The 25,628-nt window shown below is 40.8% G+C and overlaps 2 protein-coding genes across 2 annotated transcripts; one reads left to right on the forward strand and one right to left on the reverse strand.

Moving 5' to 3' along the window:
- The first annotated feature begins 18 nt into the window (after window positions 1–18).
- On the forward strand, window positions 19–5,172 carry psmc2 (proteasome 26S subunit, ATPase 2). The gene is made up of 12 exons (XM_028570929.1): window positions 19–215; window positions 518–555; window positions 701–782; window positions 940–1,039; window positions 1,554–1,685; window positions 1,797–1,869; window positions 2,068–2,163; window positions 2,429–2,593; window positions 2,704–2,791; window positions 3,477–3,679; window positions 3,831–3,927; window positions 4,862–5,172. Exons 1-12 carry the CDS (start codon window positions 146–148, stop codon window positions 5,017–5,019), a joined length of 1,302 nt encoding a protein of 433 aa, XP_028426730.1. The 5' UTR covers window positions 19–145; the 3' UTR covers window positions 5,020–5,172.
- slc26a5 (solute carrier family 26 member 5) lies at window positions 5,108–25,628 on the reverse strand. Its single transcript, XM_028570926.1, is given in 19 exon segments — window positions 5,108–6,006; window positions 6,008–6,039; window positions 7,541–7,595; window positions 7,837–8,037; window positions 8,804–8,911; window positions 10,814–10,906; window positions 11,024–11,093; window positions 11,295–11,401; window positions 12,535–12,630; window positions 12,777–12,854; window positions 12,986–13,099; window positions 14,740–14,887; window positions 15,136–15,371; window positions 15,563–15,727; window positions 15,987–16,168; window positions 20,692–20,802; window positions 21,643–21,782; window positions 22,726–23,021; window positions 25,396–25,628. Coding segments are annotated over 18 exon segments (2,211 nt in total). The 5' UTR covers window positions 22,884–23,021; window positions 25,396–25,628; the 3' UTR covers window positions 5,108–5,889.

The raw sequence follows: 25,628 nt of genomic DNA on the forward strand, positions 1-25,628 counted from the left end.
TACAGCCTGAATAAAATTCCGACATGTATTTCCGGTGACTGTCGGAAAGCGGCGGAAACCCAAAGCTGCTGTGTAATTGTACTGTTTGACTGCCAAAGAGCTCGGTCTTTTTTTTTGTAAGAAGCTGTTTATTCCCAGATAAGAAATGCCGGACTATTTGGGAGACGATCAAAGGAAAACTAAGGATGAGGAGAAGGACGAAGGACCTATCAGAGGTAATGTTATATCTACGACAAACAAATGTATCGTTCATGTTAATAGCTGCAAATGAACGTCGACAATAGCTACTTGGCTAACGTTAGCTAGCTCTGCTCGTTAAATAGACTGCTAATTTTTTCCCTATGGCCGCGGTAACTTTTGCGGTAACATTTAAGATGTTTGCAGTGAATGCGGCTACTGTAAAACGTGTGAACTTGATGTAACGTTAATGATACGCTGCATCGCTAAGTTCGACAACAGTGCTTGCGGCCTAATGACAGAATGCAAACCCCCGTTGATGTTGTTTTCATCTTCACAGCTTTGGATGAAGGGGACATTGCCCTGCTGAAAACATATGTAAGTACGGCCTAAGCAAAGCTAGCACCGTTTGACATCTAAAGCGGTGAAATTGGTCACATTTGCACTCACACAGGCCTGAAATACACACCGATGCACATTGACATCCATTTTAAGTTCTAATGTTGTTGCTGTGTGTCTTCAGGGTCAAAGCACCTACTCCAGACAGATCAAACAAGTGGAAGATGACATCCAGCAGCTGCTCAAAAAGATCAACGAGTTGACAGGTGGGCGATAAAGCCAGGAATACACTAAAATGATAAAGTGTGACAGTGGAAAATATGTTGCTATTACTCAAAGTGTTCTCAGTAAATCACTGGCGTCAGATGTGTGACCGGATGCCTGATTGGTTTTGTTCCTGTTGTGTTTTCTTGGCTTTGACAGGCATTAAGGAGTCCGACACAGGCCTGGCTCCACCAGCACTCTGGGATCTAGCTGCTGACAAACAGACTCTGCAGAGTGAACAGCCGCTGCAGGTTGCAAGGTAAAAAAAAAAACTGGCTGGTAGTTTTAAAAAAAAAAATCAATCACAGTGGTTTTGAGTCAGTATTAGTATTGTGACATAAAACAAGCTAATGTGGCATTCTTCTTTGGATATGGCTGTTTTAGCTACATCACAAGGGAAAGTCAAAATTGAATGCGATATGGCCTGTGAGGGCCATATCGCATTCTGTCTCCTAGCTTTAGCAAGAACAATATCTTCCCAACAAATAATGTGTAATGCCTAATTTATTCCCATTTTTTAAGATGCTAAATATTTGCATACTGTAGGATTGTGTCGACTTAACTCCTGTTTCCTACTGCATTCGTCTAAAAACCATGTGCATGTATTGTCTGTCCCATCAAAATAAGTTTAAAATATATTCCACCTCACAAAACTTATATATAATAATAACTTGGAAACAGCGTTTTACCATGCTAACTTGTTTTTCATGGTTGAATTTTTAAAGGATATCCATTTTTGTAGTACCAAATGTTTCTGTGTATTATTCAAACAGATGCACAAAGATCATCAACGCAGACTCCGAGGACCCCAAATACATTATCAACGTCAAACAGTTTGCCAAGTTTGTGGTGGACCTGAGCGACCAGGTGGCCCCCACTGACATCGAGGAGGGCATGAGAGTCGGGTGAGGCGGAAGGTTTATTTAAATGTCTCAAATATTATTTAAATGGTCACATTTATGTCAAATGTCTAGTGATACAATCTGCTAAATGCTGTGTCTCTTGTGGTCTTTCAGTGTTGACAGAAACAAGTATCAGATCCACATTCCTCTGCCTCCTAAGATTGACCCAACTGTCACCATGATGCAGGTATGAATCTGCTTCGTGAGAGCAACATTGTTGTAAAGAAATCTGTGAAAAGTTTAAACGTTTTAAGCTCTTACGCTAACTATGACTTTTTACAACATTGTCCCAATTCAGTTTAGAAAGTGACAGCCGACGTCCACCTTTTTACTAAAAAAATTGCAACGTTGGCTGCAGCAACAACTCTATGTTCTTGTGTTGTAGGTGGAGGAGAAGCCTGATGTGACCTACAGTGATGTCGGCGGATGTAAGGAGCAGATTGAGAAGCTGAGAGAAGTGGTCGAGACCCCCCTGCTCCATGTGAGTGTTCACAAATGAAGACCGCCTGAATCGCTCCCAGAGCTTTTCCTAGTCACAACAATCACCCAGACTCAGACAAATTGTCCATTAACCCTTTTTTTTGAAGCAATATTACTAATAGACAGACCTGCCATCATACCTGTGTTCTGTAAAAAAAAAAAATAAGTTTTAAGTTTCCAATTTAGTACAGTTAACAGGACTGTTGTCTGCCATGTGAGAGATCCTGACTGATCATCCCGTTTTGTCTTTCTCCTCTGCTCACCAGCCTGAGAGGTTTGTCAATCTGGGTATTGAGCCTCCAAAAGGTGTGCTGCTGTTCGGGCCGCCTGGCACAGGAAAGACCCTGTGCGCCCGCGCCGTGGCCAACAGGACTGACGCCTGCTTCATCCGAGTCATCGGCTCCGAGCTGGTGCAGAAGTATGTGGGAGAGGTGAGTGGGAGAAGAGCTGGAGAAACGCACCCGGCAGAGAATAGCAGCGGTTAGATCATGAATCCTGATCAATGTAAGGATTACATTTGGATTCCTGTCTTTGTGTGTAGGGAGCCAGGATGGTGCGTGAGCTGTTTGAGATGGCCAGGACTAAGAAGGCTTGTCTGATCTTCTTTGATGAAATTGATGCCATTGGAGGTAAGGCTCACCCCACTGTCACATTCTTTTATGTTACGATTTTATTTCAAGTATTTTCACTAATGTCTGTCTGTGTAATGATTATTTTAAAATAGCTTAAACTAAAAGGTTCAGGATCTAACAAACTAACTAACCGATCAAGGCAGCGGCAGAGCAGCAACTCCTTTTTGTTCTTCGAGGTTAAATTACCGTTTTTATCAAAGGTGTCTGATGGCTTTTAGAGAACGTTATAATGGCTTCAGTTCCCCGTCGTAAAGGGTGGCAAGGTAAAGCGGTGAAAATATTTTAAATATAGCATACGCTTAAACAGATAGCTTAAATAGATTTATCTGCTGCCCCCGTCCACAGCAGTACATTGCTTAGCTTCTGTGTCGGTACTCTTGTCTGCTTCTTCACACTGGGGGCCAAACTGACTACGGATGACTATGTACCTCATACAACCCTACTTTAAAAGATCCAAACTATCCCTTTTTAAAATAACCCATAAAAATGGATATTAAAAACTAATTTTAGCCAGTTTTGTTGCATTCCTTCTCTATGTACAATGTTTTTCTTTTGTCCCATCGTGAAATACTCAGTTATTTCTTTTAAAGCAGTGGGGAAAAACGTATCCCCGTGTAACACTTGAGCAGAAAACAATCTTCCACATCGACGTGGAAACGTGTGCTGTGCTTGAACCTGCCAGGTGCTCGTTTTGACGATGGTGCCGGTGGAGACAATGAGGTCCAGAGGACTATGCTGGAGCTCATCAACCAGCTGGACGGCTTCGACCCCCGAGGCAACATCAAAGTGCTTATGGCCACCAACCGACCGGACACCCTGGACCCGGCCCTGATGAGACCTGGACGTCTGGACAGGAAGATCGAGTTCAGCCTGCCTGACCTGGAGGTGAGTTACAGTTAAAAACACACTAGACTTGGAAGTGGAGATGTTTTTATTTCGGTGCCCAGGTTATCTAATTTGTCAAGTTATACCGGCTGCGATCAGAAGCAAAGTAGCTGTTTTTCTAGCCTCACCTGGTTTTTGTTTTGCGTTTCAGGGTCGCACACACATCTTCAAGATTCATGCCCGCTCTATGAGCGTGGAGAGAGACATTCGCTTTGAGCTGCTGGCTCGCCTCTGTCCCAACAGCACTGGTAAGACTGACACAGCAGCATTCAATCTCCTATCTGTCAATTTGTCTTCTAAATAATCTTCCTATAGCTCTATTTGACATTAGTCTTGCTTCCAGTTCTAAAAGTATCACTCCCAGGGTCACTATAATACTGATGTTTGTTCATCTTCTCAGTTGCTTATTTTACTAATTAACTACTAGGCACTCTAGATGACCGTTCCAAATTTGCCTTCAATTATTTGTCCACTGATGTAGTACTGGTGTATGGCCACAAGGGCGCACTGTAACAAGTTGTCACCCAATAAAAACCATGCATCTCTAAATTTAGTGATTTTGAAATTTTCAGATAAACCAAAGGATTAAATGTTTGTGTGTTTTTTTTTGGCGCTGTGTCCGCCATTACCGTAGCTTTGTTTTGGATGCGTGCTTACGATCTGGCACCTGGTCGCTACGTTTTAATAGAGATTGAGGCCCAGAAATGTCCCGAACATAGCAAAATAAGAAAATGCAAGCAGTGGGCAGGGTCTCTGCAGATGCAGATACACTCACTTATTATTTTTGTATTCTCCATGCATTGTTTTTTAGGAAAATCCTACTCGTGCCTTGGAGTTGAAATGAAAAGTTGATGTTTTGGAGGGACATGGTTTTTACTGGACAGAATAAGGAGTCATGTTATAAAGACAACATTGTCTTTAGAAATGGTCACAATGGTCCAACAGCAGTTAAACCTGTTGAGTTGTAATGGCGTCTTAGGTCTGAAGACATTTATCTCAGCACGTGAATTAATTTTTATTTTTTTTTTATTTAAATCTTCCTCTATCACAAACTTGACAATAGAGGCATCTCACCCAAACCTAAACATCTCCAAAAACATGAATGACTGAAGTTCTACACATTGTTTTGTTCGTCCTGAAAGTCGTTCTGTAAGCAGAATTGATGCTGTGTGTTCCCGCCAGGTGCTGAGATCCGCAGCGTGTGCACAGAGGCGGGCATGTTCGCCATCAGAGCTCGCAGGAAGATCGCCACAGAGAAAGACTTCCTGGAGGCAGTTAACAAGGTCATCAAGTCCTACGCCAAGTTCAGCGCCACCCCCAGATACATGACCTACAACTGAGTGTGTGTATGAGATTGAGAGAGAAGTTCCACTTTGGCTTTTTACTGTCAAAAGAAGCAGAGTCAAAAATATTGTCCTTTTGTTGTCACTTGTTCACTTAAAAATAAAGTTTATTTCAGATTTGAGTCTGTAAAATAACCACATTGTAACTTTTAAGGCATCCTGTGTTCTATAATTACAGCACAACTACAGCTTCTTCTTTTTCTCAAATAGGAAAACTTTGTGACTTATATTAGTGTTGCACTCAGACTGAAAACGCAGTGCAGGTATACTGCAAATTGACCAATGATAGTGCTTTCGCTGGTTTAAATACACATTTACACAGACAAACATACAGCTGAAAATAGAAAACTTATAAATCCATCAGGACAAAACTTCTCAATAACAAACATTACATGTGATGCCAACAGGATATTGAGGCAGTTTTAGTTTTCATACATTTATACCAAAAACTGTAACATTCTAAGAAGGTCAGCTTACTGTAAAAGTACTTATTTCAGCAAAGCAGTAAGAACTTCAACACAACTACAAAAAAAGTGCAACTCTAAACGGACATATGGTTGTAAGAATGTCAGCTAGAAACTCAATCCTGCATTTCTGATTGGATAATAAAAGCCTCATAAAACTGCCCTCTCACTCACTGCTCTGGCCCCCTTAAGTTCATAAGGTTGTCATACTCTTGTGTGCTTAATGAGAGGGAAAAGCTGTTCTACAAACACTATTCAATATGAATGATTGCTCGGTTCATCCCTACTGTGATGCAGAAGCATCAAAAGGTAATTGCACCTACAGTACAGTTGTGTGGAGGACCTTCCAAATCTGCTGTCCCAAGGCAAGACCTTGCTGCTGTGATTCAGGTGTCTTCTCCTGTCAAGTTGTTCCATTGGTTGGAGCAGCTGAAAGGCTGCCCTTTGAGTGCTGACAGCGCAGTACTGCATCATGGACGGTGGGGAACACCATCTCTGGGGTCGTGACCCCAGTGAAAAAACTGTAAGGTGTCCAGCTCAGACAGTAGGCTTCCTTGTAGATTAAAGCAGAGATACAGGATCAGTCAGACCCCATGCAAACAGTGTTCTCATACTACAGGATTTAGGGGACAGCATTTACATCTCACATCTGCTGTACCATAAAGGAACCTGATCACAGCCCACCAGCAAAAACTAGGTATTCAGCTTGACCAGATTACTCCATGGCAGTTGGCTACTTTTAAAAGAACATAGAGGGCCTTGCTAGTTTATAGTAAGAAATTTATCAGAATTGTATCGCTGTAGTTTGTAGTGCTTGTAGTGCTGTAGACATCCGGCTGAAAAGAAGGAAATACGGGGGAATTTCCGGTGGCAGAAGTAGAAGGTGGTCAATATAGACTAGTAGTGCTGTCGATCTGTGTTCAGGGTCCAAAATTTACTTTTTCGTCAGCCAAATGGCAAGTAAATGTTCCAATTTTACCAGCCATTTAATAGACTACTATTGTTTTTTTGGCTGGTGGATGAAGCAAATCTCCCAGCCACTTGCATATTTTACCAGCAATTAGCTGGTGGATTGTGCCAATTTTGAATCCTGCATGTGTTGTACTAATAAATAAATGGTATGGTGAAAGTATATTAGGGCTGTGTATTGGCAAGAATTTGGCGATACGATACATATCACGATACATGGGTCACGATTCAATATATTGCGATACTGTGCGTAAGGCGATATAATTTCAGAAAAACTAATATTTAAAAAAAAGACATGATGTTCATAAAAGTCAAAGAAGTTTACTTTAGGTAAACAATTCAGTACACAGAAAATCAAACTGCCAGTTTGGGATTGTGGTTCCCACGTTCTTAGTGAGCTAATGTTGATATGATAAGTTCAGCCATAGCTACGTTGTTAGCTTCTAGCAAAAAGTCAGGCACAGCTAGGCACTGTTAGGCAAGGACAATAGTGGTGCGTCTCAGCATAGCCATCTAACGGTAAGGGGTTTAAACACAACATAAACGTGAATCACTGTCTTACATGAATATTTTTGAAAGTAAAAAAACAAAACAATCGATACAGTTTTGTAAAATAAAAAATGCAATACTCAAATGTATCGATTTCTTACTTACACCCCTAAAGTATATAGAAAGTTATGGTGGTTAGTTGTAGCCACGCGTATCTAAAAAACTGGCTACTAAATGTATTTGTACAATATTGATTAGGTTTGATAAAATAATAATAATAATAATAATGATAAACCCTCTGCAATATATTGTTGGTCCCCAATATAATGATGATTATAATGTCATACTATAAACAATGGTGTGCAAGTCCTGACTTTGCAGGCAGAGATGAAGCAAAAGTTTAAAAAGAAAGATATTTCCACATCAGAGTTATATGTTTAATCTGGGTAAGGCATCTAAACTAGGTTCCTCTTAATCATTCAAATTAATCCAGGTTAGCCAGTGTGACTTATTATATTTCCACATTTAATAAATGACAGTAGCAATTACTGTACAGTATCTCTATCTAACAGAAAAATGTCACTGTGATTACTTACTGCTGCAGCCGGCTATCACCACTCGAACGTCCACAGCTGCGTATTCCTTGATAACCTGCAGAGACAAATACTGATTTACTCCCTGAGGTCAAGTCCTGAACCAGTGTTCCTTCTGCATCGCACATTTTTCCTACAAGCATTCCTGACTTACACTGGATTGGACTTCAGAGCATTTATATAAACACTTAATTTATTCCTCCCCTTGTCATCCTAACACCCAACTGTTAGAAACCCTGTTGCAGTGAACTCGATATTGAAAATACCCTCAGTTAATAAAAAAAAAAAGAAGGACGAACCTGTTTGATGGCTTTGGCTCCCACAGAGTCGATGAAGCTGGCAGGGCTCCAGTCCAGGATGATGGAGTGGACGGTGCTGAGAGGTTCAAGGAAGACGGCCTCCTCTGAGACTGACTCTCTGTGTCCGTCCCCCAGCTGGCCATTCCCCTGCTCCTTCTCCACGTTGTTATAGGACAAAACCTCATGCGTCACTCCCCGCTCCTTATTGTAGAACCATTCAAACAAAGTCATCTTTTTATGACAGGAATGTGATGTCTTCCGGTCGACCAAGAAATGAACGCTTTTTTGTGAATCACAGACTGGTTTATGTCAACGTTTAGTCAGGATATGGTTTTAAAACCACTTTTTTCAAATGCTTTGAACCTAAATAAAATAACCAAAATTAAATGGAAGTAATCATTCATTTTGAATGTTAACGTACATGCAAGTTATTTTGGAGCAGGTTGTAAGAAATCCATATTTCTGATATAAAAGCTTTGAAAACAGGTCAAATTTGAACCATAACACAAGGGTTAATAAGCCACAAGGTATTTCACATTGTCATTTTTGTGTATTTTTTTTTTTATACTACCACTGCGGGGAGCCAGAGTCCAACATTTTCTAGATAGAGGCTCTGAGAATATGTAGACCTTGCTTATGTACAGTAAATCTAGCTAACGAGACGAAAACGTCTTTTTTTTTCATTTCACTTTTACCAAACAAACTTTAGTATTCATGACATGATAAAATAGACAGTTTTCTGCCATCTCTTTACAGAGTTCTCCACCGAGGCCTAAGAAACATCGTCAGTCACTTCCTGCTACTGTACCGCAGCCTTGGGAAAACTCGTTTCACAATCCCTCCAGGATTTCACAAGCCCAGACATGGACACATAAATGCAAATATGCAGCATGCTGATTAAACAAAGCGGACTGTGTACATACTGAACAAGGAACCAGGGAGAGAAGAAAATAACAGGAGAAGTCACCTGGGCAGACATCATCTTCATTGGAAAGCTGTGGTTGCCGTTTGCCTTCTCCTTCTGTTTCTTTTGGGCTTTCCGGACAGCTTGCAAGTGCTCGGGGTTTACTCCCGTCTGTAAAGACATCATCAATATTAGCCAACATGTGAGTCAAACAGTTTGTACAGTGTAACAGTTGTAGCACTTTTATAAAGCTAAAATGTATCACATTATTTAGCATTATTAACCCTACTTAAATCTCCTATAAATCTGAGTTTATAAGAGATTTAAGTAAGTTTTTTTTATAGTAGGCTTGTGATAATTACATAAAACTCGCATTTTAGAAAGGTGCATTTTGTTAAAGAAATTCTCACAATCCAGAGGCCGTTTTAAAACTTTATTTCCTTGTAACGGTTTGCCGAAAACCTCGGCTAAACACTCAGTACAATGACTGAAGTAGATCTAATGATAACTTGTGCGTAGGACATCTTACAGCCTAATGCAAACCAAGAAACACAATTAAGCTTTAATCTAACTCATTCTAATGTCTTGCATGACAATTAGCAACTGCTACTTTTCCTGTCCAGGCCAACAGCTGTTAGCCTCCTCGAAAATCCTTGGACAAAGCCACTTGATTGAGTCGTTTTTACTCTCCCAGGCTGCACTGGAGGCCGAAGCAAGTTTTTCAAAAGAAATTTTAAATTTCCACAGTAAAGTTGAATCACTTTAATCTTTTGAGATTATTTTATTTCAGATTATCACTAATAATGTATGTTGGCACTCACCACTGTATGTAAATGTGACGTACATTTTTTTAACATGTATAACTGTAGAACGTCTAAAAAGGAACAGGAACTAAGGAAAAGGAACCTTTTCTTGTTGAGAGTTAGATGAGAAGATTGATCTCTCTCCCATGCCTGTGTATTCTAAATATGAAGCTATTCCTGTTATCTTATTTTAGCATAAAAACTGGAAGCAGAAACGGCTAGCCTTGCTCTGTCCAAAAGGTAAAAAGTTCTGTAGCTTCATATTAGCTATACAGAGATTTTCTCATTTAACTTTTGGCAGAAAGTGCGAGTTAGATTTCAGATTCCTTCTGAAATGTTGTTAATATTTCCTAAATTGTCAAACTGTTCCCTTTAAATAGGATAAATTCACTAACTTGTTCAACCCTGGACCCAGACATAGGTGCAGTCATACGGTCGTCCTTGTTTTTACACATTAATCTCAAAAACCTGGGCCCCATTCTTCAAACGTGGCTCTACTAATCAGCCTGAGATAATCCTGTTCTCTCCTCCAGATCATTTGGTTCTTTGAAATCAGTTTAAGGATTGAGTTGTTAATCCTGGATGAAGTTATCTTGAATGATTTTGAAATAAAAAGGCAAATTTAGTTGAAATCATTGAGTTAGTTTTCATATTATTGGCTTGAGTGGCAAACTCAAGTTTACACAAGGTAAGTGTGTCGGAAAGCCTCCCAGCATGCACTGGGGCAACAGATTCATAGACATGCTTCGGACGCAGCAACGGCGGCTCTGTAAAATAGTCTCAGGAAGGAACTTGTTTTGGTGGAACATATGCACCCCGCAAAAGAATTCGCCTTATATAACATTAAATGAAGTTAACTGTTCACACAATAGAGTAGTGAGAGTTATTTATCGCCCTGTGTCATGTAACTTCGTCCACAACAATCCTGTCACAGGTCTGCCTTGTTGCACCATCCAAATTTTCTTCAAAACATGCCATTTTCCACAGGTAGCTTGCTATCTGGTAGTTTGTTGTGGTTTCCTGAAGAGAACAGAGAGTTTTGCAAGGCGAGGGACAATACCCTGGACCCTGACAACTGCTCACAACTTTAACAATCAATCTGCCACCGCATAGTTTTCATATAATTACATGTCGCTGGGTAACAGTAGTGATGATCTACATGCTGCCAACGCTGTTTGTTAATTCTAGACTTCATTGCACTTTTAACAATCTGTTTCATTCCCTCTTTCATTCATTCCACTCCCTCCATAGATGACATGTGACATGTTACCTTCTCCTTGAGGGCGTTCACATAAAGATCACTGTTGGCGAAGTAGATTGAAGAGTTATAGTGGAAAATCTTAATCCCCTCATATTCAGCCGCCTGGTAACAAAACACAAATCACAGGCTTTTCAGAGTTCAGAACAACAGACTTAATGTGAACTTTTTTAGCCTGGGTTCAAACTCAAAAAGGTTTTTTTTCTCTTCCGACAGTCTCACCTCTTCATACTCATCCACATCACAGTACAGCTCTGTGCCGGGAACATGACCCAGGATGGCACTGTCAGGGCTGGAAGGTGAGGAGAAAGGTCAGAAAAACATTATTCTGTTAGCACGCTTGGAGCACCACCCAAACCAGTTCATACAAATGTATTTACATGCTATGATATGCGGCATCACGTTTATTCAGTGAATGTAGTAAATTATGTGACAAAAGAGAATCACACATTCGGACTAAAACACAAAAGACAAGCAGCTGCCTATTCAATACCTCTGTGTTCTGTAGATGACCGTTAGTATGGCAAACGCAATGGCCGCCAGGAGGCCATAATCCAGTCCCAACAGCACAGAGGCTACGAAGGCCACGAGCCAGATGGCCTGAGGAAGAAAAGGGAAGCAACAGAAATATACCGACATGAAGTGTTACAGCAGAGTGACAGCTACATCCTCTTTTCCTCATCTAAATGGGAAAAAACAGGGCGTTAATTTACCACACACTGACAAGATCAATGGCATGTGATAGAGGATCCCAATCATATCTCAGTCATAGGAGTCAAAAGGTTATCAAAAAAGTGAACCAAAGAATTACATTTCTGGCTCAGTTTCTAAATAAAGAAACTTTAAATATGTTGGCAAATGCTTTAATTCAGCCACACTTCGATTATGCCTGTACTACATGGTACAGTAGCATACCCAAGAGGATAAAAGTTCAACTTCAAACGGCACAGAATAAATTAGTTAGGTTGATTTTAAATCTCAACTATAGAGATCATGTTGGCTCTTCTGAACTTAAGAAATGAAAATGGCGGACAGTTGAAAACAGGGTGAGACAGTTGAAACTAAGATTAACAAGAAAGATTTTGTGTAAGAATGAGCCAAGGTATTTTAAAGATTATTTTAAGCTTATTAGAAACTCTCATAGCTACTCAACTAGAGGTAGTGCCACAGACACAGTTCCGGGTAGATTTAAGACCAGTTCTGGGCAAAATACTTTTTTGTACATGGCGGCAATGGAATGGAACTACTGTAACTCCCAGTTGAGATTAAGTTAAGCCAGTTGTTTTAATCGAGCATGTGGTGAATGGTTGTTAAATCCGAATTAGATTCAATCTTTTATGTAGTCTGACACACACACACACACACACACACACACACACACACACACACACACACACACACACACACACACACACACACACACACACACACACACACACACACACACACACACACACACACACACACACACACACACACACACACACACACACACACACACACACACACACACACACACACACACACACACACACACACACACACACACACACACACACACACACACACACACACACACACACACACACACACACACACTTTTTTATTAGACAGTAACAGAAATAAATGCATAACAAGATGCCATCACAATGTCCAATCTTATTTTAATTATCTGTTATATGTTCAAAATAAACCAAATAAAATAAACTTTTGATTTGGTTTTGGTAACTGACCAGTTCGATCTTGCTGTTCCTCCACAGAGTAGGAATGTCTCTGAACTGTTTGAACATCCCCAACAGGTTCACCATGATGATGGCGGCCAGCGCAGTCTGAAAGAAACATTACACATTAACTAGCTATTGTGACTTGTAATCTGTATCAGTGGAGGTGTCAGCCGTTTGTTTAACAGACTGGGAACAGACTGTGACGCCGAGCTGCCAGAAAGGAAGCTCTGCGTCATCAGCAACAGAGTCACCTGAGGGAGCGGCTGGAAGACGAAACCAATGGCCACCACCACCAACAGCACCATGAGAGACCCGAGCAGTCCTGCTATCTGGAGACACAGAGACACACACACACACACACACACACACACACACAAAATAAATTACTGTTTTACAACACCAATTTAGTCTTATCAAGTAAGATAGTGTAATCACTCCTGTACTACTGTGTGTGCGTTACCTGGGTTTTTCCACCAGTGCTCTCCTGCACCAGACTCCTCGACATGGAGCAAGTGATGGCAAAGGTTTGGAAAAAAGAGCTGATGAAGTTACACAGGCCGAGGGCAATCAGCTCCTGAAAGCAGAACGACACAAAGGTTTGGTCTCAGACCATTGAAATACATTCAATGGAATGTGAATAATGTAAACGTGTTCTGCAGATTGTTAACTAGTGAAAACAGCTCTAGGAAATTACCCCAACCTAGTGTGTGGGTACAAGTAAGCAGATGACAGTAAAGAACCCATAGAAACCCACAATAAACTCCAGAAAGGGTCAGTTGTGCTAAGCTGAAGTTACAGTGACTTCTCATTTCCAGAAGTGATTTTCCATATCTAATCAGATACCGTAACATACAGTATAGCCTGAAATAAGGTCTTCTCATTGCTGGGATATTTGCTATTTTAAATAGCCTCGCTCCGCCTGTGAATCTATTTGACTTCAGTATCCTTGTCATTGGGCAGTGTGAACCAAAAAAATAAAAAATACTTTTTTTCCCACGTGGCTCAAACAAAACAACGCAGTACTTTACATGCACTGTAGTAACCTGGTTACTGTAAATCCATGTTTTTACATGCAGCAGGTCAGTGATCAGATTTCCCCTCTGCATTGAACCTTATTTTAGAGGCGTAACTTATTTTGACGTTATTCGTGAGAGAAGACGCTGCGTTCAGTTTTATTTGCCGTGTTGTGGCAGACGTTGGCGGGGCAGTGAGGGACAGGCAGAGCACAGCTTTTCCGCACGGCACAAATGTGTTTCAATTTTATAGAAGGTTCATTGAGCATCGGAAACCAGCTTAATTAGACACGTCTTAGTTTCGGTTTTAGTCAGACTTTGATTGGAATCATTTTAAATACAAAAGATATATTGCTAACATGTATTGATCTTTTTGTTCATCCCACCACTCTTTTGTCAGCAATTTTTTCACCGTCTCAAGTCTTTGTCCTGCACATGCTCACATATAAAAAAGAATTAGAAATTAGAAAATACTATCTAATAAAAAAAAAAAAAAGCCCCCCAAAAAATTATCTTTAAAATACAAAAAAAGAAACCAGTTTTTTCTTTTACATGACATTTGAGAAATCAGCTTATTATAGGAGGCCATCTGTGACCACTATTTCCCACCAGGCGCATCTGCGCGGTGTACCGGAGGCACTGCAGGCCCAGTGAGCAATCGCAGCCATTTAAATCAATGCTTGATATTCCACTAGCTGCGTCACAGTGCCTCCCAGAGCTCTGCTAAAGAGCCATTCGGACAGCAATGCAGGAAGCGAAATCATCCAGTCAGTTTACCAAAAGACAACCTCCAATATGGTATACGTCTCCTTTACAACACCATGGACAACGAGAGATTCATCTTGGAGGTGGAAAAACAAAAAAAGACATCACAAATCCCTTTTATCAGGACAACACCAGAAAAGAGAAGGCATGGAGTTTAATTGCAGGAGTGCTTGGAGTGGAAGGTAGATACTAGCTTATTAATTATTTAATTATTAATAAAATCTGCAGGTCATGCAGCAAGACGCTCCGCTTCTGAGAAGCTCCCGGTGTGGTTTGGCGCGTGGCGGAGGATGGAACAAAACTGAAACGAAGCCGGAACGGAGCGCAGACGTGCCCAGTGGAAATGGGGGTTAGTCGGTTACTTGTCAGGTTAGGGTTGAGTTCATTGTGCCAGGATGTGTAGCTCGCCAGCAGCTTCTCAGATGTCCAGACTCACCTGGTTGCCATCCACGCTGTAGCCGTGCTTCAGGGCAAAGGTCTTGGCAAGTGAGATGCCCATTGAGAATCCTACAATGGCTACAGCAAAGGAGTCTGTGACCAAACTGGGTAACAGAGAGAACTCCGGGACCGTAGGAGGGAGAAGCCTGAGAACACATAAGATAACACTTCTAGTTCATCCATCCCAGTGTGTCAATATGTTTTGGCTGCAATGGTATGATGGTTAAGGCTTGACGTGGTGAACACGAGTCTAAAACTACAAAATGAATACAATTAAGATATATAACAAGTCCCAGTTTTAAAATCCCACGGCTTTCCATTACTGAAATACACCGCTCTATATTCCACAACATATCAGAAAGTCCTCTGACAAAATGAGAACGTAAGAACCTACCCGGTTGGTATCTTCCCAACCACGTCCACATTGTAGTCGTCTGATAAGGACATGCCATAAGAGACGCTGGTGGACACAATGACCACGATAATCTCTCCAGGGATGGGAATGGGCAGTTTCTTCTTGAAGCGCTCGTTGAGGTCTTTGATCACGAACAGGAAGATGAAGCACACGAGGCCCAGGATGAGAGTGGAGACATTGGTGCTCGTGATGTCATAGAGTACCGCCTTGACGCTCTGGGGCAAGAGTGTGACCATTTATTATGCATTTGAGCAATCCATTTTTTGCAATTACCAAACAAACAACAAAACCAGACCCAAGAAGAAAAAAAAGGCAGTAAAAAAAGGTGAATTCCCTTCCCACTCAATTCAAATCAAGTAGTGCACACTTTCCACCTACAAACCATTCAGAAGCTATTGAAACTCACATAAATAGCAGAGAGGGGCCCACCGAAGCGCTGCGTTTTCACCCCCAGCAGGTACTTCAGCTGAGAGATAACAACGTGCACCGATGCTGCTGTAGTGAAGCCTCGCACCAGGGGCTCTGTGAGGTAGATCGCCACAAAACCAAACCTGAGAAGACCTAGCACAAACTGAAAGAGGTAAGGGGATAAGAACAAGCGGTTTCAAACAAAAACATCAAGTTGTTGATACATCAACAGTGATTCAGACACGCTGCTGCTTTGGGTAAACGTGATTTTTGAGCGTGAGAAGATTTCAGCAAGCTGTATCACTTTACTGTGATGTTTTTTACCAAATAACAAGACACTCCGTGGGGGCTGAGGAAAGGTAGACCATATCAATAGCAGCTTTCAGTTGCTGCCGGAGTGTGGCGGTTGTTTTGAGACTGACCTGGATGATTCCCACCAGGGTTGTGAGCACAACGGCAACCTGCACCCTCCTGGCATCACGAGCCTCCACGTCCACGAAGGCAGACATGTTGGATCCGTTGGCAGGCAGGACGTAAAACATGGAGTCTGGGGCCTCCCTCACTGCAACACTCCCGATCATCAGACTTATCACGGCAAAGGTGCCTGCAGGACACACAAAAGATAAACAAAACAGTAGTTTGTCAAAATGCATCACGGCTCAATTGTGTACTTCATCTTTTCAAGCTTTGTTCTGTACAGTATTATGACGTCCACTGTTAGTGTGAAATCATGCACTCTCTTTGAGTGAAAATGCCATATTGCCTAGCACTTGAACAGCAGCCCAGTTATTCCCTCTCCCTTTCTTCCAGAGGCCTGTACTACGAAGCAGGATTTGGCGTTAACAAGCTAATTTAAGGTTCAACCCAGGATTTTCTGTACCACGACGGTGGATCAGTTGTTACCGGGTTAAATCGCCGTGGTAACTTATGCTGAACACCTCACCTGGTCGGCAGCAGGTTATGTTGGAGATTAGAGATCAACCGGTGTAAATGCACCGCCTACTGACCAATCAATACTCGATTGATAACGGAGCTCGGTGCGCAGAGAGAGAGAGAGAGAGAGAGAGAGAGAGAGAGAGAGAGAGACAGAGAGAGAGAGAGAGAGAGAGAGAGAGAGAGAGAGAGAGAGAGAGACTCATAAAAGTTAAAACATTTAGAGCCCGACAACCCCGTTAACATTCCCTGATGTCTATTTTTGTGAAATATATATTTTAATGGGAGGGAATTACATATCGGCTATTTGTCGGCTTCTTGAGCCGTGTGTTGCCAATGCGCACATCGGTTTGAATTATGTTTTTATAGGTTTTATTTGCTCTCACGATCGCTTACCACTGCCAGGGTTGCAACTGATATCATAGGCTAAAGCAACGGCAGTTTATGGAAAGGACAAGTGTAATTATGGTCAGATCTTCTGCCTGACTGATGGGGAAGTGATATTGATGAGAGTTGTGATTTACGCATCTACAGCGTCGGCTATTTTTTTTGCCAGCTTTCCTTCCTGTTTTAGTAGCGACTGTATTGCGTTTTCCCTGTAAAACCATGTCTGTGTTTGCGATTGGTCGCGCCTCTTTTATGTGAACGCCCGCGCGCCGCTAGATTGGGAAACCCTGGATTGACTGAACTAGTTGTTAACCAGCGTCGTGACACAGCTTATGCGGGACCGCGGTTGTAAGGTTAGGTGAAGCTGGGTAACTGAAATAAATCCAGGCCATGTTGAGCTTGCTTCGTAGTACAGGCCTCAGAAGTTAAGGTTATTATTTCCACAGCAACGTGCTATCAGACTACTTTGCAGTGAAGCCAACTGCTTCCTGCTGTTCTATCCACATCAGCTCTTTTGTTTAAAAAGGTTGAGGTTTGGTTTATCATATCCTTTTGTCAGACTTGGAGCCCTTGCTTGGAAAGAAAGTAGTCAGATGGTTGAGATGAGGAGAGTGGGGTCACTGAAATCACACAATCCTGCTGCTCACATCAATTGTGGCCACAATAAGCATATCAAACCCCTCCTAATCTGGACAAGTGAGTAACTTGTGAAGCTCTGGGTAATTGAGCTGACCACCTGTGTGTGTGGGACAGAGATGGTTGGCAGTTTGAGCTCATTATACTGTTCTTGGCACTGACTCTGGAAGGCAACCTGGCTGTGTGAAAAGGCCACTGCCTGCTTTAAATGCCACCATTAATTTATACCAGGATACATATTAACAGACTTAACGACATGAGGATGGGATTAGAACAGCACCCAAAGGTTGATGATGAACCCATACTGACGTTGCCAACAGTTTTTTCCACCACCAGCCCTCAATATACAGCTACATGAGGGAGTAAGCAGCAGGTGGGAACAAAATGTATGCACAGTTATAACCCACGACCTTTTTATCAAACATTCAAATTAATATGTAGCAAGCACAGTGGCATCTCTGTGTTCCAGTAACAGAACATGTGTAAATATACCTGTTGCTTCCTATATTCTTACCAAAGCTGTAACTTACATACAACGTACATGTAGATTGTGGGGATCTCTGAATATAGGATATTATACATAAATGTCAATCAAGCTTGGCTTTGCATTGGAATAATATGCCAAATGCCTAATCTTTCTAGTTATGTGGCCAGGCACACAGGCTCTTATCAGTGTTGGCCTTCACTTGCAAAGCAACACCAAACCAAACACAACAGTCCTCCTTCAAACATCCTTTCTGAATCACGGACATATTTCACCTTAACCCTACTTACGTATGTGTGTGTGTGCGCGTGCGCTCGAGCGTGTGTGGGTGCGCTCCTGCATGCATGAAAATGCCATCTTGCCTAGCACTTGAACAGCAGCCCAGTTATTCCCTCTCACTGTCCGCCAGAAGTTAAGAGATTATTATTATTTCCACAGCAACTTGCTATCAGACTAAATTTGGGGCATAGAGCACTTTACAGTGATGCCAACATCTTCCTGTTGTTCACTCCAGATCTGCTCTTTTGTTTAAAAGGTTGAGCAGGTTTAGTTTATTGGGACCATGTGTCACATGGACTCATTGCTTAGAGCTGACATTTGAGATGACCTGGAGCCCTTTCAAGGAAAGAGAGCAGCGGGATAGGCGAGATGTCAGGGTGGCGTCACTGAAATGTCACAATCCTGCTGCTGATGTCAGCTGTGTGTGTGTGTGTGTGTGTGTGTGTGTGTGTGTGTGTGTGTGTGTGAGAGTCAGAGACGGTTGGCAGTTTTAGCTAATCATCGTGTTCTTGGCGCAGACTGCGGAAAGCAACCTGGCCTGACTACTTCTTAACAGCCTATTCTCCAATAATTTAGAACGTGAAACATTTCAAGAAACACGGATTAGGACACCTCACGAATCCTTTTGCTAAAAATATTATGCCACAAAAAAAAGGAACAAGACAAGTTTTTTATGTTTATCATTTTCTAAATCAAAATGTACTATTAAAAGCTGAAAAACATTGGGTAGGAAAATTACGGGAACCCCTTTCCACGAAATACTGCAGCAACGGCTGGCCAGGTGCCAAAAGTTTGGGTCAACCCAAAATTATGATCACATTTAATTGTTTGAAACTAGCTTTGGATTTCTACACATGTTCAAATGTACATGGGGCTGTAGAAAGAGTGATACTCAGCATTTAAGGAGGTTTTTTTAAGCCTTTCCAAAACCAAGTGTAAGGAATGAATTAAACACTGTGTCTTAATCTGCTCTAATGTCAGCTGCAATCAGTAGCATGCCCAGCTAACCAGCTAACTAACTATTAAACAAGCAGTTTAGCCAAGGACCACATCATTAACTAACTTCATTATTTTGTGGGGTTACAGGTAACGTTAAAAAAAAAAAGCACAGTTTAGGACAAGCACATCCACTGTATAGGACTTCCTCACTGTGTGGAAGCGGTTTCTTGGTTTAGGGTCACGTTAGCAGCTCTGTGCTGCTGCCAACATTTTATGAGACACATCAAGTACTTCTCCTCTTAAGACCTTTTTCTCTTGTAATGTTACAAGTGAAAATACCAACAAGTATGTAAGTTAAGTAGCCAAACAGAGTTATGTTAGAACGTAATAACAGGGTGATCTTAGATTGTTCTATTATACGTACAGCTGCTTACAACAAGCTCTGCACTGCAATACAAGATCAGTGCTTCTTATTTCCATGGCGACTACGTGGATCATCAGCTGAAGAGGATGCTGGCTTTTTGCCTGGGACATGTTAGCTTTTGGACGTGGTGATGGTGCAGTGGATAGGACACATGCCTTTTTTATCGTCATCGCGGTATCAACTGTCACAACAAACGCATCGCAAAAGGCTGTGACACATCACGAAAGACCTTCAGAGATTTTTTGTGTTAGTTGAAAGAAAATAACCTTAGAAAACTGCACTTTAAAATGTCACTTTTTTATAGGGGTGCTTTTTATATTTAATTCAATGTTCAATTTGTTCAAAGAAAGAATTTTAGAAATGATTCTCTTTCATTTGTTTTGAATTCAACAAGCAATTTGTCGTATTTCAGCAGAATACTAAAGGCAGAAGAAAGGGAGAACTGGGTACACTTTAATATATCTGTTTATTTATCGCAAGTTATAATGTTATATATAAGTTAACGCGATATTCATAAAACGTTATCGCATATCGCATATTTTCCTCATATCGTGCAGCCCTATCACATATGTACTTGTGAATGAATGAAGTGCACTTTTAAGACCCTTTAACAAGATTCTCGTAAAGCAAGTCAGCTTGGAACATTGGGTTATGATGGACATAACCACAGCTAAATAAGCAGACGAGCAACAATGTTGTCATTTTAGCCAGAATCAACTAATCAATCAAAATTAACTGTCCCCAGCTAGAAAATAGAAGTTACTTTTGTCTACCTCAGTCTAAAAACAAGGACCTACTGTTTCTAAGGAGTATTCCTGAGAATTTCGAAAGCTCAATCTGCCACCTTCATAATTGTAAACTGTATGTGGCGTGCGAGAACGCAAAACTTGATCAGCATAATAACAATAATTAAGTGGGCATGCAGAGACATTAAGCTTAAAGGGATCAGTCAGGGGTCAGGTTTCTTGAACCTCCATATAAGCTAGGAGGAGATTTATGACCCAAAATCAAAGCCTCTACAAGAGGCTTTAAGTTCATTTCTCACCTATGGAGATGTGTCTGGACGTTCCAAAGAAGGTGTAGAGCAGGACGGGGTAGAATGATGAGTACAGACCATAAACTGGAGGCACAGCAGCCAACATAGCATAGGCTAGACCTGTGGAGCAGAGGAGAGGGAGAGATGTCAATAAACTGAACAGTCCCAGAAGCCAAGTGATTGCATCACAACCTCAGAGCTACAGAGATATCAAAACAAAGACAGTGTGAAGCTGAAAGCAGCCCGTCAGGGGTTGGCAGCTGGCCCTTCACACATTTAACCCTTCTGTCATTCCAGATGACTAGACTGACCAAACGTAGCTTGTGGCTACCGTACAAAGCCTTGGAATGCATAACATGTCTGGAAATCTGTAAAGGGGACGCTTTTTAGGCTTTCAAAACATACAGATGGGTGACAAATGAAGTGTCTAAGTAAGGTTTTTTTCCAGCACAATCCGCAGTAAAAGGACTTTTACTGCTTTCTGTCATAGATTCCTTAAGTAGGTCTGGGTATCGTTACCGGTAAAATACTGTTACTTCGAAACCCATTTTATAAAACAAAAATAAAATTACATTTGACATTATGGCATAAAACTTTTTATTTTTTGGCTCCTACTACATGAGCCCGTCTCTGTGTGTAACCGAGTTTTTCTTGCATGCCTCTACGGCGTGTAATGTTAGACAGCCAATCACAGACATTATTAGATCATAGTAGAAGTATGCTGCATGCTTATTGGCTCACTGACGCTGATGAGATTAACTCATAAGGTATTGAAATTGGGTATTGAATGACAAGGCATTTTTCGATCCTCAACAACTTTAGAGGCAATTTGTTGGTGCCTAAAAAGTATTGAATTCGGTACCCAGCCCTATGCTCAAGTCTGTAGAACTCTAGACAATATTCCCTCATTAATGCATGTCTGAAAAGGACTTAAGACAGCTGGGACTGCACGCCACTAACCTTGAGGGAGCTGCACAACTCCTGTGCTGAGACCTGAGACCACGTCAGAAAACAGGTACTGCTTGACTGGATAAGATGGCAGCCATGTCAGAATAGGCAGAAAGCTCAAAGCTGCCGCCTTAGCCTTCTTTGATGAACACCTATGAAAGGGGACATGTGGATTAACTTTTAAAAACTTTTAACAACTGCCCCGATTTAATGACTGCAAAGAGAAATGCAAACCAGTAATATACTGCTCATTCATTGTTAGTTACTAAAAATAGCATAGAATTTAAAGAGATTTTTCTATATTCTAATTATTTGACTTGCATTAACATAGACCTATCTTAACTCCTAACTGCAACCATTAGAAAACATGGTGTGTGTCTTCATCTGTTTTCACATTTCTATGTAAATGTTTTGTAATAGCTCTACTCAAAAACAAAAGGCTACCAGGTCTGAACTAGTAAGGTCGCCGTTGTAACTTTAATGGAGAAGTCACATACCAGTGCAGAAAGACAGAGGTTATACGTGTGTACACTGGGAGGGTGAAAAGTCAGTAAAAAGCATTTTAAATGACCGATCAACTGAAAATTCATCAACTATTTTGATAACTTATTGATCATTTAGGCCAATTATCAAGTACATTCTTCCTGTTTTATATCATTGTACATTAAATATCTTTGGATTGTTAAATCAGACAAAACAAAAAGTTTGAATTTGTCTCTTCGGGCTCTGGGATATTGTGATGGGCATTTTCCCATTTTAATAGACTAAAACCATTAATAAATTCAACAAAATATAATAAATGGGAGATTAAATAAAAGTAATCATTAATTGCAGCCCTCAAAATACCGGACACTTGGATTATACTATTTGACTTCCAGGGACATTAAACAAAGTAAAGAAAAATCTTACACATACATTTTAGAAGCTGGAACCACTACATATTTAGCATTCTTTGTTTAATAGATGACTTAAATTATTAAGCCATTATCAAACATTGTTGGTGAATTTTTGTTGATCAACTAATAATTAATCAAATGCATATTTCTGACTTTGGCAGGACAAATCCAGGGGTATAATTCCTCACTATAAACTTACCGGAACTGGTGTGCCAGCCTCTGTCCGAGGGTAGTGGAGTTTTCTATGCGCTTGAGAAGCTGCGACCGGATGAGGGCTTCATCGTAGACCGGGCGCTCTATCCTGTACATCAGCTGGGAGTCTGCGTCCTCCACAGCTGCTACAGCGTCCTGCTCCATGACAGAGGCAGTAGGACTGATCGTACGGAGTCAGAGTTTGGGTCACTCTGCTGTTGTTTAGCTCTCCCACTTTATCTTCTCTGTCATTGTCCTGGCTGGTACATCTTTATTCCTTTAAACTGTCTGCGCTTGCTCTTTCTGTTCAGAGGGCAAGAAAAGACAAGATAGATTTCATTCCAACACAAACTGGTTGCCTTCTGGTTCACGACTTTTAAATAAGAACAAGAATGGCCATGGTGATAACCAACTATGCCTGTGTGTTTGTACACTTTGTATTGATAAGAGAATGAACTGAGTGAATGTTTTACCAGATTTTTAGCAAATATTTGGTCTTTGGCCAGTTCATAGAAAGCTTTTGTCAGTGGAGAACATTTCTCTCAAAAGTTGACAACCATATGCCTTCATGTTTCGACATCTATAAAACTATAACATATATGCAAATCCAGCAGGAGATGGAACTTTATGGCATTACTGAGACTCGCAATGAAGACGTGAGGAAGGGGTTGTCGATGTTCTGACAAAGATGGTTCTAGACAACAACGACAAAAAGGGGGTCTTAGTTGACACCATGCACAGAGTTTGTTTCCCCCGTGACGACAAAACCACAAGAGCAGTCGTCATTCAGTTGACTGGTCCAGGCTGCACGCCTAGTGGCACTCATGACTCTTTCAAGGACAAGCCCTGTGTATTAAATTCTTCCTCAATTTATGTTGTGTTAGGTAATAGAAAAAGAATGGTGAATCCGCTAAGAAGAAGCACTTAACCGCAAACTTAGCAAATTTAGCATCCATTCCTCATCAGCCACAGCCGGTCTCAAAAAATGAGACAGATAATTATTTTAACACGCTAACACTAGCCTTAGGTCTTTGGCAGGAAAAACATCTTTAATAAATGATTTTATTATTAAGCACAATCTTGATTTTACATTTTTAACTGAAACATGGTTAGACCATAACAACAATGCTGCTGTTCTCCTCGAGTCGGCTCCCCCTAACTTCAGTTTTATGAGTGAGAATAGAGTGAATAAGAAAGGAGGTGGAGTCGCCATTTTGTTTAATGACTCATTCCAATGTACTCAAATATTTTATGGAAATTTTGCTTCTTTTGAATATGTGGCTCTTTTTTGTGTGTATGTAGTCTATGCGTATGTTATTTGCGGTTATTTGTATTTTTACGTGTATCTATTGTCTGTAATGGCAGCTACTACTATGCACTATGCACTTTTGAGTCCATGACAAATTTCCCCTAGGGGACAATAAAGTATATTCTATTCTATTCAGTTGAGGTCCCCCCCTTGAGCTATATTTCTAAATATCTACAGGCCACCTAAATACTGTACAACCTTCTTCCATGACTTCACTGAACTGCTGTCTATAAATCAGTATTAACTTTGTCTGTGTAATTATTGTTGGTGATTTTAACACTCATGTTGACAACCAGAGGGACCAAAGAACTGTGTTGTGTTTTTGAGAACTATGGACTGACTCAGCATGTGGCAGAGCCCACACACACACACACACACAATAAGGGGCACACTCTGGACTTGATTATCTCCAAAGGTTGTGGTGACTGATGTTGCTCTCTCTGATCATTCCTGTGTTTTCTTTAACGGCACTATCTCTGTGCACAAAAGTGCCCAAACAAAAGCTAATCAGAAAACGGTAAAAGAAATAACTCAAGTAAAGTACAAATGCCTGAAATTTGTAATTAAGTAAAGTACTTAAGTAAATGTAGCCTACTAGTTACATTCCAGCACTGGTCACAAGTATCTATGTTTGACTTCTTAATGAATTTACAGTAACCTTACATTCTGTAGATGAAAAAGCCTTTATATAATACAAACACTTAACATACATTTCTGTATCCCTGACTGAATGAATAATGAATGAATTAATTAATTAGCTAAATGGGTGATGTCAAGCCATTTTAACAGGCATGTTGTCAAGGTATATGTAAGATTGTATCTAATACGTGTTGTATGTGATACTTCCATGTTAACAAATGATATCTTTGTAATGTGTCAGAAATGTAATTGACTGATAATGCTGCAAACTATGCTAGAGCAGACACTTTATAACGTTCCCTATTACAATATTCTCAAAGTGACGCTTTACTTTTTCACTAACCATGCGTGTTCTGGTGTTTTTTAAGTTTACTATTATCATTATAAAAATGAAGCAGCTTCATTTTCTTGTGTTGGTTTATGGTGGGACGATTCAGTAAAGTCTCTGACGCACAAACGGTTAAAAGCCTCGCGTTTTTTCCCGTTTCCTTTCCTTAACGTTAGCTAGCTAACACGAAATAAAAAAAAGGACAAATAGCGATTTAATAAACTGGAAATGTGAGGAAAAGAAACACAATTAACAGCATTAGTGGTCGCGTTGCAAGTATTAACCGGTGTACAACTATACTGTCCTCGCTGTGACAGGAGAGTTTTTTTTTTTTTTTTCTGGCTCTCCACAGTTCAGCATTTAAGCTAACATAGAGATGCTAGTAAAGACAGAACTCTTACCTCCGTACTCCAGCTCCTGTGGGGATGCTGCTCTCGGCTTAAGGATAATATAAATTTATGGTTAAACTGACCTCTTGAGTTAACGTTTAACAAGGGAAACGCATGATTGACGTCCTTTGCGGAAAGCAGACGGCGACAACCTGTTACGATACACAGATAGTGTGTGTTGAAAGGATTAAATACTCTGGTGAAAGTCCTTTTCATCTTCCGGTGTGCAAAAACAGGCGTTGATC

The sequence above is a fragment of the Perca flavescens genome, chromosome 23 (assembly GCF_004354835.1).
Source record: "Perca flavescens isolate YP-PL-M2 chromosome 23, PFLA_1.0, whole genome shotgun sequence".
Lineage (NCBI taxonomy): Eukaryota > Metazoa > Chordata > Actinopteri > Perciformes > Percidae > Perca > Perca flavescens.